At 39.8% G+C, this 15,750-nt stretch overlaps 1 protein-coding gene across 1 annotated transcript in view; it reads right to left on the bottom strand.

Annotated features, from left to right (window-relative positions):
• Positions 1-4,885: 4,885 nt before the first annotated feature.
• Positions 4,886-15,750, bottom strand: part of TIMM23B (translocase of inner mitochondrial membrane 23 homolog B) — a 33,653-nt gene continuing 22,788 nt past the window's right edge. The window contains exon 7 of the mRNA XM_006270163.4: positions 4,886-5,615. Coding sequence (XP_006270225.1) covers positions 5,500-5,615 — 116 coding nt within the window. The 3' untranslated portion in view covers positions 4,886-5,499. The remainder of the gene's footprint in view (positions 5,616-15,750) is intronic.

Here is a 15,750-nt window from a genome sequence, read left to right as displayed (position 1 = left end):
TAAACTGCCCAGAGGTTTAGTGGTAAAAGAATCATTGTACTTGTACAAACCATATCAAAGCTTTTCTCCAGACAGACTTTGTTTTGTGATGCAAGCTGCTTAGCAGAGGCTGGATTTTGTCTTAGGAACTACTATGTACCTAGGCCATGGGGAAGCTTGGCTGCCAATTACAACTGTCCAGTAGCTGGGCATAATGACCTCTTCTCACACATACACCCCTGAGGCTTGGGGAGGCAACTCTCCAACAAAGAATTACAGGCAACCCTTGCTTAGTGCTCTTCATTGGTTCCTGAAAAAAACAGACATTAAGCAAAACCAGAAGTTTTTGACAACCCAAGATGGCAGCTGTGAGTGTTCTAACAAAACTTGCTGAGCACTAAGTGTAATCAGGTATCAATTTAAAATGAACGTTATAGTGAAATAGTGGTAAGTGGAGGTTGCCTGTAAGAGGCTGGAGATTCCAGTCACTATCTGATGAAAGGTACTTTTTCAACTCTCCCCTCTGATAAATATGGTTGAGGGAAAAGTCTCCTGCTGAAGTGGAAGAGCAAAAGCTGTCTACCCTTTGCCTGCTCCTTTCAGGATCTACGGAGGCAGACTGAAAACTTCAGTACAAGCTTTTTATAACCACAAACATGAAGACTTTGTTGAGTTCTTCAGGAGTAGCTGCTCTAAATGTGGTTAGCAGTGTCCAGAGCTGGCTGCTTGCATTCAGCTGAGACAGAGAAAAAACAAAAAACATCACCTTGCCAAAATTAACCAGCTCTCCCTCCTCTTCCACAAGGGCACCTGGCCTCTAGTTCTCCATATCCCTTTTCCTGCCCTTGGACTCCACACCTCTTTCCTTGCATTTGCAGTTCAAACATGCCTTGATTACCCACAGCTGTTCCTCCACTTAATCCTTCAAACTCTGGAACAGTTTAGAACCAGTCTTATTCCTCTACTTTGGTTCCCATATCCACTGAACTCATTCTCTAAATTCTCAGCTGTTTTTCTTGCCAAGTGTTGTAGTCTAGTCAAACCCCTGACTTCCCTACTGCTTTCACTATTATCCCAATTTTTGTCTGCAAGTCAAAAAAGAATTGTTAGTTTCCATCTCTGGTTACCCCACTTCTAGCATCTCTTCCATTTTTTAAAGGGTTCTTACTGAGTCAGTCTCCTGTTCTACCAGAAATAGATAGGAGCTAAAATAGGTAGGTCACATACTTTCAAGTACCACTTCATAGGGATGACTCAAAAATATTTTTTTGCACTCTACTAGTTTCCCTCCAACCAATGGAGGGCAGTTTAAAAGATACATGTCTCTGTCCAGGCATCTCAAGTTCATAAAGGATGTTATTCTCTCAACAGGAGGGCAGATAGTTTATGAAAATTCCTCCCAGAGCCTGTGATCCACAGTTTGGAAATATTTAGGAATCCCTGCTTAAAGATAGCTGGAGCGAGTTAATGTGAGTATTAGGTCCCTATCTTTCAAGCTGATGGCACAAATTCTCAAAGACTAAGCTCAATTAACTTGGTTTAACTATCCTGAGTCCTGACAACCCTTTCCCATGCTTTCTTCTTGCCTTCTGGGAGCTTCACATTTCTCTTCAGAGCCAAGCTCCAGCTGTGCAGAAGCTGCAACAAGAGCTCTCTCTCTAATGCCTGAGGGTTTTGTCATTTAATTTTTTTCCTGCCTGTCTATATGAAAACAACTTTATGTCAAAATGTGGGAGGCTTTTCCTAAAGCTGTAGAATTGCTAAAGCTTGATCCTGAAGTGATAAAAAAGTGGTCCAATTAGCAAGTGAGTAGCTGTTCTCTTACCTTAGATTTAAGGTTGAATACAACAAAACCACTGACCTTCATCCACTGACACAAGCCTACTACAGATGGTAAAATGTAGGAAAAGACATTGAGGTTGTTGCAGAATAGATACCATTACTTTGTTTTGCATCAAATATTAATCTTGCCTTTGGTATGCTGATGAATCTGAGCACATTTAGGCTAGTTTTGTACCTACTAAATTTTATTTGTCCTGCAAACGAGAAGAGAGGGCGTGTCCTTCAGTTTCTTGTATTAGAAATCTGGTTTTACTTGCCTTTTTGGTAGGAAGGTTCCAGCTAGCTAGTCATGTAGACCAAATTAACTGAGAAAGGAACTGATTTGATTGATACTCTAATAACTCTTTGTTTAAATCCATCTAACCTGTAATCCTCCTATATACCTGGAAGAGCACAGATGATTCACAGCCCTTTCTACTTCACTTGAGAGTGCCCAGATCCTCCTGGTGAAAAATTAAGTCTTCCACCAAAACAGGAAGATAAAAGCAACATTGCCATTTCTATGGGAAAAAAAACTCCAAACAGTTCAAGGCTCTTTTACAAAGTCTCAAAAGCCCTGAAAAAAGTGACTGTAAAAGGATTTTTAAAAATGTATCAAGGACCTGATGGTGATAAGAAATGCCTCCTCCACCTTCAAGGCAGGAAAACCCACTTTCTAGTTCACTGTTGGATGTACTGGGCAAGACACCGCTTTAACCCACAAATAGGACACAGATTCTATGGTGATATGCCCCTACACTGGCAGGAGATGCTATTTTTCTACATTGTATTACGTAAAAGTCCAGATGCTGGAGTAGAAGAAAACAATCAGAAAGTTGCTGTAGCAGTTACTCTTCCTCTTTACTTAACAAGACGGGGAGACCAAGCTTACTTCATTGATTCCAATGGCAGATATATGCTGAACTCAATTAGACACTTGCATTAAGCACCTGCTAGCAACTAGAGCCCTATTATTTGAGAATTTGCAGATTAATTAGGTTCAAATATGAAGGCTTAGTAGATATAAAGGGTATAAATAGCTGCTCCCAGACATCTTTGCTCTTGAGAAAAGCAAAGGTTTCTCAGAGAAGGAAAAAAGACTGCTACAAAAAGCTGTACAACTATATCAAGGAAGGAAAGTAAGGTAAATTCTTCTTGGGCAGGAGTTGCTTTCTACTTTAACTGATTCCAACTCCCTGGGACCTGAACTGGCTGAAGAAATTATTTTTCAGGAGAAGGAAAGTAGTTCTGTGATTTGCTGAATAAATAAGTGTAAACCCTTTAAGTTTGCCTGTTGCAAGCAGTACAGAGACTGCTCAATAGCTTACAGCAGTGGTTTTCAGCCTTTTTTATCTGCAGACCTCTTTGGAAACTTCAAATGGAGGTGTGGACCTCTTTGAATTTTAAGTGAGTATTCACATACTTTTGATTAATGATAATTATCTTTCACAGACCCCTCAGAAACAATCTGCGGACCCCCAAGGGTCTGTGGACCACAGGTTGAAAGCCACTGGCTTACAGAACTTGATTATAAAACAAAGTGTGAGCTATTACACAACACAACCACCCAAATCCATTCTTTATACTGCTCTAATCATCCAGGACTACTGTATGGCATGAACTGTCTTAACTTGAACTCTGAATAAACTGTATCCCCAGGTGGGTGTGAACTAGGCAGTAACTACTTTTACACAGTTCAGGTGAGGCTTTATAGCTATTATACAGAACAGTGGTTCTCAACCTTTTTTGTACCAGGACCCAGTCATAAACATCAATGGCCACTCCCAACCTGCTACCCCTGCCCCCAAGTCCTAACCCGCAGTGTGTGGGGCAGCAGGGGCTTGCAGGGGGCCCAGCTTGCAAGGGGAAAAACCATGACTTCCCACCTTTTTCTCCTCTAAAGGAGAATCTGTTTTTAAAGTTTAAAGTCTGTGACCCCTCCATAGTCCTGTGACCTATGGGAAAACAGAACCTGTGGAAAACCAAGCCTTTGGCTGCTGCGAAAATGGAATGTAACACGGTGTTGCCTGCCAGGAATCCCTCAAAGGGACTTCTCCTTCTAAGAAGCTCTCTTGTTAGCAACCAGCTGTCCCTGCTATCACTACTCAGATCTCCAACACTATGCCAGAATGTTATTGTGCTAAAGGGAAGCTCTGCTGAGTGAAACATTAGCTGTAAACAAAGCTTTAAAAAAAAAAGGGAAGGTCTGAGGACCTGTCAATCAATCAATCAATCAATATCCAGAATCTTTACTGTGATTCCTAAATTCCCTGAATTAGTATCTTGTGCAATGTAATATACTAGGGCACATTCAACAAAAGACCATTTTCGTAAAATGATGGCTACAGGCATTCCTATGCTTTTGCTGCTAACAGTACAGTTAAGTAACATCTGAGAAACATACGCTCTCCTGCTGTGGTTCCATCTACCCAAGACTCAAGTCTTACTTCCACTTTGAAAAGCAGGATTAATTCCACAGATTATTTTTTGGAACATCTTTTGAATAACACCAATATATATTAGAATTAAATCAGATCTATTCTACTCAGAGACCAGAGTGAAGACAATTCAGGGAGAAATGGTTATTTACTGTGAATGAAGGTGATTTTTTACCCCCACAAAGCTTAATTTAATCCGTACAAAAAGAACGTGGCACCAAGATAAACCAATGGTAAAATATAGTCTTCTGGACCAGGCACTCATTTTGCTTTGTCTCCATATTTGCTGTCTAAACCAATTCTAAGACTTTGAAGCATCTGAGTGCTATAGGAATCCAAGGCTAAAGCTATTCCAAAACAAAGATAAATTGCCATAACACCCCAAAAGCCAACAGCAATACATGATTCAATACTTGCTCTGACAAAAGTGAGGTAACAGGACACAGCTAACCACTACTTCTTTCATTTCACTATTTATTGGACACCATGAGATAATTAGCTCATCATGGCTTTTCTCTTTTGTGAATTTCTATACCATGTCCCATGACATTGTTCTTTCAAAACAAAACTATTTTATAACCAAAAGAAAGCTACTGAATTCTATTTATTTCCCTTATTGGGGTAAGAAAGATCAAAGACTAGAAAAAGAACTTAATTAGGTAGTTTATTGAAGAGTGATGCTAATATAACTTTTTTACTGCTTAATCTGTGCTGTAAAAGCCTTTTACTGCTTAATTTTTGCTGTAATCTGTAAGAACCTCATCTACAGTCTGCCACTGCTGACTAGGGTTCCAATTTGTTCCAGCTGAAGTGACATTGGCTAAAGTACCATTTGCTTCTGTTGAAAGGACTGCAGTGTTTTGCTCTAGGTGCACATTTTATTAGCCATGAAGCAGTGCTATCATAGTACACATAACTGAACAAATCTGGTGGCACAGCATTGATAATTACATGACCCATGTTAGGGAAGCAGACCTCGTTCAGGCCCATATGACAAAGATGTGGAGCCAAGTAACCATGTCTTCAGAAGGAGGTTAATGGCCACATTGCTCACTTTGCTGGTCCTCCAGCAGTTTGCTGTCTGAAAAAGAAGTGCCAGTCCCAGTAAAAGGTGTCAAACTCTCTCACAGTACAACAGCTGCCATTCAGCTTCACACACATTGTAGATAAAATATGAAGGAACAACAGACTGATTTTTTTGCAGTCAATTTGATTGGTGAACTACATAAGCATTTCCTATCTCCAGTCTTCATAATTCTGCTCAGAGGGACTGTCGTGCTACTGAGCCCTTCATGTGCTCCCAGTTGTTATAGAGAGCATAGAGACCAGTAAGCAGCAAGCCTGCAATGCCTCCTCGTGCTATTCCACGCACCCCGCCTGAAAGAGAAATAAAAGATTACTGTATTTATTAATCTATATAAAAAGAAACATTTAGACAGAGCAATCAGACAGGATCATTTAATCAGAAAGAATCTCAAATAAAGCACATTCAGCATAAATAGATTTTATAACATTTGATCTCATTTATAAAACACTCTCCTACACAGAGCCCTTGTGATATAATGCATCATTCCTGAGTCTAATTTTAATAGCAAAACAGGGCATGCAACATTATCAACTTTAGCACTTTTTACATTAAATGCTACTGCAGGTTTTAAGCTCTTCATAAATGAACTTTTCCTTATTTACTCGGTCTTCATGACTACAGGTATATATATATATGCAGACAAGTTCTTTGCTACTTTAAAATTAATTGCATGTTATTCTCCACCCCAGATCCTAATCCTGTTCATCAAATGATATCTAGGTTGGGGGAGGGACAAGCAAACAACAAAAAAGCAACTGAAGCAGATGTGATCTTATGCAAGATAGCTTAATTAAAGCCATGGAGCAGCTCTACAGAAATAATACAACTGAAACAGAGTTGTTTCTAGGGTTTAGGAGTTTCAGCACTTTTTAAAACAAACTGGAAGAACAGATCAGTCATCAAGGATTTCTGAGGATAGTCACTGAATTATTTTCCTTAGTCTCACGTACTCAGGAGATTAAAGAAAAAACAAGGACAGAAACAATTATTCTGTGCCACAAAATACCAAAATACATAATAAAAACTATTATAAATAAACTCCTACTGCCCATGAAGGCAAAATAAAATGAAAGCTTGGTTGCTGTTAAGGGTCATAATGAAAATACGTTTAGGATCCACAGCATAAGTTCTTTCTCCTGGTTAGCATTTTCCTTTATTTGAATACACCTCTCATCCAGCTACTGGGGGGAGTGATTTTAACGGCAACATGCAGACTTTGGCCGCTTCCAATATTTAAAACTGAAAAGCTTCCTGGTACAGTTCCCAGAACTTGCTATGCACACAGTGGTACTGGGGACCAGGACCCTAAACAGGCAGAAATATAGGTATTGAATATTTCAGCATTAACCAGAATCAAATTAACTATTTATATAAAATTGTTCATCAAGAAATTTCATCTACAACTTGATATAACCTGCCTGCAAGACTGGCACTTTGCAGAATTATGAAAAACATTTAATCTTAAATTCCTTAGACTAATAGAAAAAGAACATGTCCTAGTACTTTGTATTTTTGACCTATGACTAGCTAAATTAGTCTCTATCTCTAATCCATTCAAGTTTATAATGGAGCAAAAACTGTTAACGTCAACTAGAGTGAGAGAGCGTTAGTTGACAAGTAAGATTAAGCAAAATCTCACCGGACTGGAGCTAAGTCTTAAACATATTTACAATTGTCGAGGCCTGTAATAAAATTGGGGAAACAGCAGAGGAGATAATTATGTAATATTATTTCTAGCTCTACTTCCTATGTTTTTGCTAGCTGTGGTGATTTAGTTAGGAGACCTCAGTTCTTAGGATGGAGGGCAAAAGTCAGTATCATAAAAAGCAAACACCGAAGATAGACTTCCGAAGAGGTGGGTTGATCCTTAAACCATGTTGAGCACCACGCACATCTTACTACAGGCTGCTGAGGCCAAGTAGTACTGAAAGTCAGTCTTGGGTACCTAAAACAGGATTAGGAGCCCAATTTTGGGGTCTTATTTTTTAAATTTTGTCTTGGGTACCTAACTCAAGAGCAGCTTTTCCACAGGAAGAGCTACCACCTGGTTACATGTAAACAACCACCAGCAACTGCAACTGGTAGGCCACAGGTGAGGAGTTGAAAGGACACTTGTGCAAAAAATATAAATACTTGTGGGAGAAGGCTAATGGTGAAAATCCCACCTCTACACTTAACTCTAGCTTGAGCTGATGCTAAAGTTGACCAGAAAGAATATCCAAGGGAAAGCTTTAACCAGACTGTTAAAGTGGATTACAGGGACTTTTAGGACTTGAAATTCACAGAATGCAAATGGAGACAAGCCAAATCACACCTCTTCCCTATACTATATTCTTCTCCAATTTGTCTAGGCCAATTGCAAATGCAAGGAAGCTCTTCTATTTGTATAACTTCAGAAACTCCCTTTCTTGCACTGAGACACTTTCCATGTTCAAAGCAAGTTATGTATAGGTCTAGACACATGACTCGCTGTGTTTGTATTGTTTAGAATACCTATTTGCCATAGTGGGCCACAGTTGCAGCTCTCAATGTGTTGTGGGCCTCACCCATGCAACTTATTTCCTGTGTATCTATTTTAAACAATGTTTTAACAGGATGTCACATGGGCTGCAGCAGTGTGCTGATTAGGCTGCATGTGGCCTGTGGGGCATGGGTTGAGAACCACTAGCTTAGAACCTGAGAGATGGAATTTAAAATTTTTCCTGTGGGTAAAAACTGCCCTCCCCTGCTTTTGGGTAAGCTGCCTAGCACAGTGCTGGAGGTATCTGTCAGTTAACAGTTGGTTTCTGAAACAGCTGAGCTGCAGGGCAGGAAGTGTGAAACATTCTGATGTGAAGACCCCGATTACAAAAAAGCCCCACCCTTACCCCCAGCTGTGTCAACTAAGAGATAGGCTAAATTCCAACTCTGCCCTTGCAGCTGCTTCTGCTAATCCCTGATAGCAAGTCTACCACCACAAAATCTACAAGACATGCAGTGGGGCTGCTATCTCCATTGGACACGTGCTGAGGGGCTAAAAAGAGGAAGAAGAAGAATAAAAAATAAGTAGCTCAAGCTGACGGTAGCCAATGTTCTGTAAGGGTCAGCCAAGAGAGAGATGCTCATTATCCTAAGTTGCCTCAAAGTATTTGTTTAGTTTTAGCTAACATATGGCTTGTCCTGTCTATTAACCACATCAATTAACATGCCTTTCATTTCTACCCCAGGTCTCTTAAAAGTACACAGTACAGTGAAACCTAGCATCCAAACCATGTTGCCAGACCACTTCTATTCACTACCTGCTCTCAAAATTAGAGCTGACCAATATGGCAGGTGGAATTGTGTGCTGCATATACAAATTGGAAGGGCAAAATTTTAGGCCAGGATCCTGCTTGCATCAACAGAAGGTATAGAGATTGATTAATTGATTGATATGTAAGGGAGACTGTGCAGGGAGATTAATCAATCTTTACTCCTTTAAAAAGTTTAAATAAAAAGGAAAAAAAAAAAAACCTGAATCAAAGATGTGAAGACAAAACTGGCATGAACAGCCTATTAATGATCTATTGGTTATCACTATATACACCAAATGCAACAAGATGGCTAGATTTTATGTAATTAGCTCTTCGTGGCCTCTGCCATCTGCCTTTCAAGTATTTAAAATGAGAAATATTTGCTTTCTTTGCAAGCTGCAGAAGAAACAGTTTAAATGGTTCTGTCATTTGCCTTGTCCTCTGGTTTAAAAAGCCCACTTTTTCAGACATGGTAAGCTTTTGGTCTGCTCACTGAATTTAAAAATGGAGCTATAGTTAATCAATGCCTCCAAACAACCAGTCCCAAAGGGCTAATTTATTTATCAATTAAATCTGCAGAGGATAGTGCAAGGGAACTGTTCTGAAAGTTTCCTGCTGCCCTACAGGAGATTTTTTTTTAGAAAGTTTCCCTAGCGTTGATTAGCCTCATGGGTGTGGAAATTATCTGAGGGAAACCAAAACTGTTTCTTTAGAATCTATTTCTCTCTTGTTCAGTTTCATTTTCAAACAGCTGCAAAAGACACTAGAACAGTGACAATATAGAGCTTGATTGCAGGAAACTTCTTCTGGTTAGTGGCTGTGGTGGGGAAGAGACTGAGCCATCAGTTGGAGAGATTCAAGTTCAAGAAATTCAAAAGTTGAGAAGAGACTGTTACTCACGTTCCAAGTATTAACTAGTGCAGTACTATGGTCCTGAGTCTGAAGACCATTCCTTGTGCTCACAGCAGCTAAATTACAGGTAGAACTGTGGTCGCTGTCCCTGCTTATATTTGGGGTAATACAACAGACATCTTGGATTTCACTACAGCTGCTTGAGTGAGCACTGAACCTTCACTGGCTTTCTAATAAATTAGGGATAACTGAGCTGCTCGTGAGCAGTACAGAAGCTGCCCCAAAACGAGCCATGCACCATCCCCTCCACCTTATGATGGAAAAATCATGTCTTACTAGCAATTGTTTTCCATATCATAACCAGCCTGGATTTGTCCTCAAGACCCAGACCAATGCTTGCGTAGCATACATGGAATAAATCCACAGGATGAGGGATCATTAAGAATAATAGCCTGTCCACTGATTGTACTAAACTGCTCATACAACTGACTATACAAACTTCATGTCTAAGTGACAGCTAAGATGCTGATTTTATGAATAAAGTGGATCATAGGAAAGTAGGACTGGAAGGATCATCATGAAGTCATCTAGTTCATCCCTCTGCCCAGGACAGGATCATCTCTGACTAAAACCATCCCAGTCAAGTGTCTGTCTAACCTGCTTTTATGGAATTGCCATCCCTGGAAATGTTCTACTTCTCTAGGTAACCTGTTCCAATGAATGCTTAACCACCCTTGTAGTCAGAAAGTTCCTCTTAATCTGACTTTATACTTTCCCTGCTGCAGTTTGAGGCCATTGCTCTTAGTTCTGTTCCCTATGGCCACACAGAAAAGCCCATCCTAATCCACTTTATATTTGCCCTTCAGATATTTGAAGATGTAGCAAACCCTGCTTCACTCCAGACTAAATAACCATAGCTGTTTCAGCCTTTCCTCCCAAGTCTCATCTCCAAGGCCTCTAATCAGTTTTGGCACTCTGCTGGACTCTTTCCAATCTGTATACATCCTTTTTGAGGTCTGGGGCCCAAAAATGGACACAGCGCTCTAGGTGAGGCGTCACTTGTTCTGAATAGAGTGGCAAAATCATTTTCCTTGATTTGCAAGTGACATTCCTGTTAATTCTACCCAGTCTGCTGTTGCAATTATTTCCCAGTTTGTGTTTGTGTGTGCAACTCTCCCATCTCAAATACTTGTCCTTCATTGATTTCATCTGGTTGATTTCAGCCATTTCTCCAGTTTATCCAGGTCATCCTGGAATTTAGCCCTACTCTCCAGAGTGCCTAGTATTTAACCCAACTCCGTGTCATCTGCAAATTTGCTAAGTGTGTATTCAATTGCATCATCCAAATCATTAATGGAAACGTTAAACCATACCGGACCCAAGACAGACCTTTGGGAACCCCACTTCATACCTCCTTCAAACTAGACATTACTACTTAGTGAGCATAATAATCCAACACCACTTATATATCCACTTGACTGTACTTTTATCTATTCTGCATTTCATTGTCTTATTACAGAGAATGGTATGGGAGACGGTGTCAAAAGTCTTGCTAAAATCAAGGTACATACATCCACCGCTGTCCCCTCATCCACAGAACCTGTCACCTTGTCAGAGAAGGAAATCAAGTTGGTCAGGTATGACTTATTCTTGGTGAATCCAGGCTGGTGTTTTCTGATAACCTCTTCTAGCTTCTTTGCTACAGAATCCTTGAGGATACTTAGAAAGCTCATGAAGCAGGTCAAGGTCAAGCTGACTGCTCTGTAATTCCCTATATCTTCCTTTTTCCCTTTCTTAAAAATAGCTCTATATTTGCTCCTTTCCAATCATCTGGGACCTCACCCAGATGATTTCCATGAGTTTGCAAAAAGGGTAGCCCATGGCTCTGAAATTGTTTCAGTAAACTTCTTTGGTAACCTAGGGTATATCCCATCTAGCTCTGCAGATTTGAAAGTGTCCTCTATATTTAGGTCATACTGGCTTACCATGTTTCTAAAGTGGTCTGAAGGGATCCTTATTTACAGGTAGGAAGCAAAATCTTCTGCTTGTCTTCAGATTAAATATAATTTATTGTAAATTGTCCCAGAGGTTATAAAGGACTACAAGGAGAAATACCAAGGAATTTAAAACCTATTTCCTACCATATCCTTATACACACAAACCCCCAACATTTTGATGAACAAAGCAGAAAACCATGAAAAGAAAGAGTCTGGCCTTAGTTCAAAGGGCCTTGTTGGCAAGCAGAGATAGACAAGTGATGACTTCCTTTTTTCCTGAACTTCTACCCATTGCACCTACACCAAATGAGTTTCTAGATCGACCAGGTCAGACTTTATCACTTGCAATAAAGCAATAAGTTCTGTTAATAAACTTAAGATTTGTTGACTTTTAGGGCTGTGCCTAAGAGTCCTAAAGTGATGACCAATCCCTTTTGGCTACTCCTAGCAGATATGCCACTGCTGGCCAGATGCACACTCTCACCATAAGACAATTTGGTTGAAAAATTAATGATTTTTCTGAAGGAAAATGATTTTGAAAAAGTCCATGTGGCTCTGGACTAAAGCATTAGTTTGACTCTAAAGATACATGTATCATAATATTCATTATGAACCAACAGCAAGTCTGTTGTTTGCTCTGCCCACATGTAATTGGGGAAATACCTAATATATGTCTTATTAAATGGGAGAATTTCACTGTTAAATGTATAGCTATCTCAATTCCTTTTTAGTGATGCCTTTCCCCTTCAACATAAGAGGCTCTAATTTTTCCTTTCAGAAATGTGTATTTAGAGGTGGCTTTATCTTTCAGTTGTGAACAACTCATGACAACCAAAAGTCCCTCTCACCACTAACACTTGCTAACTTGGAAGGGGCAAAACTGTGAGTGTGGGGTTGCTGCTCGTCTTCTAGGATTATAAAGCAGTTACCAGAACAGCTTCTATCAAGAAAGGAGAGGGGAAATTAAGGACATAAGCACACAAACAAGTTACTCAGAGGGGTTTACAGAATGTCAGAGGCTCTACAGTAACTGCTTATTTGTGCTCCTTTATCCTGTGGTAAATGATACATAATGTGTAGTAGCTTAATCCTCTCCCACTGATGGGCAAGCTACCACAAGTTAGCCGGAGGCTTGTGAGCAGTTAATCCAGAGCATCTGATATACTGTCAGTGCCTGCCCTCTTTTACTCTGTGGCAACTTGGTGAGGACATGGACAGGCAAACAATTCTGTCATTGAATAGTCCATGCTTCTAGATGGCCCATAGCACTCTCTCAACCTGCTCCTTATACTAGTGGTAAGGAACATGCAGGGATTGTTTCTTTATCACTAGATATCCACTCAGAGAATCTAGGTAAATGGTGACCCCAAACATGTGCTCCACAAAGCTGCAAGGGTAGCACCACAAATTAATAGCAATTAAATAGCTACAGTTTTTTACTGAAGTCAATAAGTAATCACAGCAACTAAACCTCATGTCAAAGAACAAAGAGAAAAGCTTTAAGTCTTTTTGACTGAAGTGAACAAAGTATTTCTGAAGTTTTTTTAAACTCATTTTGCTTATCATAAATGATTCTATATGGCAGTATCTGTTTATCTAGATTTTATGGATTTTGAAAATGATTTTTTTACTTGGTTCACAGATCCATTCTCCTGACATCTATAGAAACACATGGCTTATTTTAAAAATACTACTAGCCATGTGCAAAGGGGAATTATCAATGATTCATCCCATTTCCAATCTTGTGTTGAATTTTCCTATTCCTCTTCCTGTTGACTGTCTTTTATTCTAATCCACCTTCACCACGTAGAAGGTAAGATTTAGTGGTCTCACACAGACCTGCTTAAACCAGTCTTAATGAACGTGTATACTTCAGGAAGCAAAATTATGCTCTCTCTGGTGGTTGAAAACGCTGCTGTAATGATTTAAGACCCTCACAAGGGCAAAATTAGATTTATGGGGAATCAGTCTTCTAAGTAGTGGCACATCTGAGAACTTCCAACAGCAGCCTATCCACAAATTATTTGTGACCAGGTTTCCCCTCATAAAAAGCTTAATGAGTGCAATTTGAAAAATTCGGTCAACAGGTAGGCTTTGCAGCGCATACAAATAAATACTTCAGTCCAGAAAGACTATCACTGAGGGTTTTAGCTATAGTAGCAGCAATTTGCTACTACAGACATGTTGTAGGGGGTTGACATCCTACACAGCCTATGGCTGAATTTGGCCAGGCCAACAGACATGGGGCTTGATGATATTTGGCCCTGGGAGAAGCTTCAATAGTAGCTGCTTTCCCTTGTAGCAGCAGGAAAAAGCTCAGTCTGCAGGTGCTCTCCCCATGCTACTGCACAGAAAACTAGCAAAGGCAACTGGGCCCTAGCCCCTGCCCTCTGACTCCATGTGGGTCAGTCTAGCTTGCAGTCTACTGGAGACATAGTGTAGGTTAGCAAAGGAATTGCTATGTCCACATGGTTGTGATACACCTCAGAAAGGTAACTGCTTTTTTCTGTACTGTATGCATAATGCTGAAAGCTATGATTTATTTAAATGAATCTGGAATCGTTATGGGGAAAATTAAGCATGTTTGATAAGGAGGCTCTGTAGCATGAAACCTTAAGTGAATTAACTCCTTTCAACAGGTGTGGCTGTCATCTTTGTTCTCACTGGTAGTGTATACACACACCCCTTTTAAATGGATATAGCCTAAAATCACCACTAAGGCGCATTAAGGGGCTGTGTCCACACATGCGTGCCCTAAATGTGCTTTAAAAATGGCAATTTTAGGCTATTCCCACATACATTTGATACCTGCATAAAGCAAGTATCAAATTTCGACATGATTAACTAAGTCACATTAATCCACATGTAGATGCTTAATGTGCATTCACATGGTGCACACATTACCTTGTATATAAAATGGAGTACTGAAAAATTTCTCTACGTACTATACTAACCTTATCTATGTTTTTGTCAGCTCAGCAACTTTGGACATTGGAACTCAGTAATTAAGAAAGAATCTTTTTCTCCCCGTGTCTGCTCTGATCGATATACATTAAAAAACAGGTTCAGTAACTCAAAATGTTGTCCACAACTGTGTAATTCAAAGAATGGGTGAATGCAGGCACTCTCCACAAAGTTATCCCTGAAAACCAACAGGGACGTTTCTATTACTGTAAATGAGGGGTGGCTAACCTGCAGCAAGTGGCACAGGCATCCTGTGTGGCATACAGTAGGTTGAAGAGGGGGCAAGCAGCACAGCGGCAGATTGGGCAAAGAACAGAAAGCACAGCAGCAGACTGGGCAGGGGAAAGAGATCGGAATGGTGCTTGAGGAGGGTGCAGGGCTTAATTTATGGCACTCCTGCCAAAAAGGTTGGCCCCATTGGTATAGACTATGGTAGCTTACTTGCTTATTGTTTTTTCCTAGAGGAAATATTATGCATTACATTTCTGGCCTGTTATCTTCCCAAGCACAAAGCTCAAATAACTTGGGGGAGTTAATTACAAAAAAGCTAAGTTATTATGTAGGTGCATAATGAGGCTGCTGAGGCCATCTGGACAGTCTTCTGCTTTAAATGAGTAGTAGTGAATGGGAACATTGATTCGCAGCACCCTTCTTCAGTGTGAAAAACTGACCTTCAGAGCACACACTATTTTGGCAGGGATAAGGACCACACAGACATGTGAAAGGAAGCTTGTTAAGGCTGAATGTTCCTTAGGTTAAGTTTGTAATGCATTTGTAGGCAAGTGATGCACAAGCAAGCTTTTACAAACGTCAAAACACTTTAGTAAAACTTTTTTTTTTTTTTTTAATTAGTGTCCACTTTCTCTAAGACTATGGTAAAAGTATGCACAGACATCAAACGTCAAAACACTTTAGTAAAACTTTTTTTTTTTTTTTAATTAGTGTCCACTTTCTCTAAGACTATGGTAAAAGTATGCACAGACATCTTAACAGGACTCTTTTAGTGAAGACCCTATCTTTCCTACAAGTGCTAGCACATTTGTGTCTGCAGAAAACTATTTTATTCTCCAGTAAACTAGCTATGATACATTTTCAGTTCTCCTGAAAGGCTGCTATAGTCATTGTTTTATTGCATAACTATGCTGAGATTACAGTCTGTGCCAAAGAAGATTTTGAAGCATAACAGATTTTAATGTACTTAGCTTTGCAAAATTCACCTCATACAGTCTATTCTTTGTGGTTTTATAAACCCTTAAATGTACTAAATTCCTTTACCTTAAGAAAAATAGCTACTTTAAAAATGCTAGGTTTGCATTTTTTGTAGGGTTGCACTTTTCTTT

The sequence above is a fragment of the Alligator mississippiensis genome, chromosome 6, assembly GCF_030867095.1.
Source record: "Alligator mississippiensis isolate rAllMis1 chromosome 6, rAllMis1, whole genome shotgun sequence".
NCBI lineage: Eukaryota > Metazoa > Chordata > Crocodylia > Alligatoridae > Alligator > Alligator mississippiensis.
The sequence above is the reverse complement of the archived record's forward strand: the minus strand, read 5'-3'. Positions and strand labels throughout refer to the sequence as shown.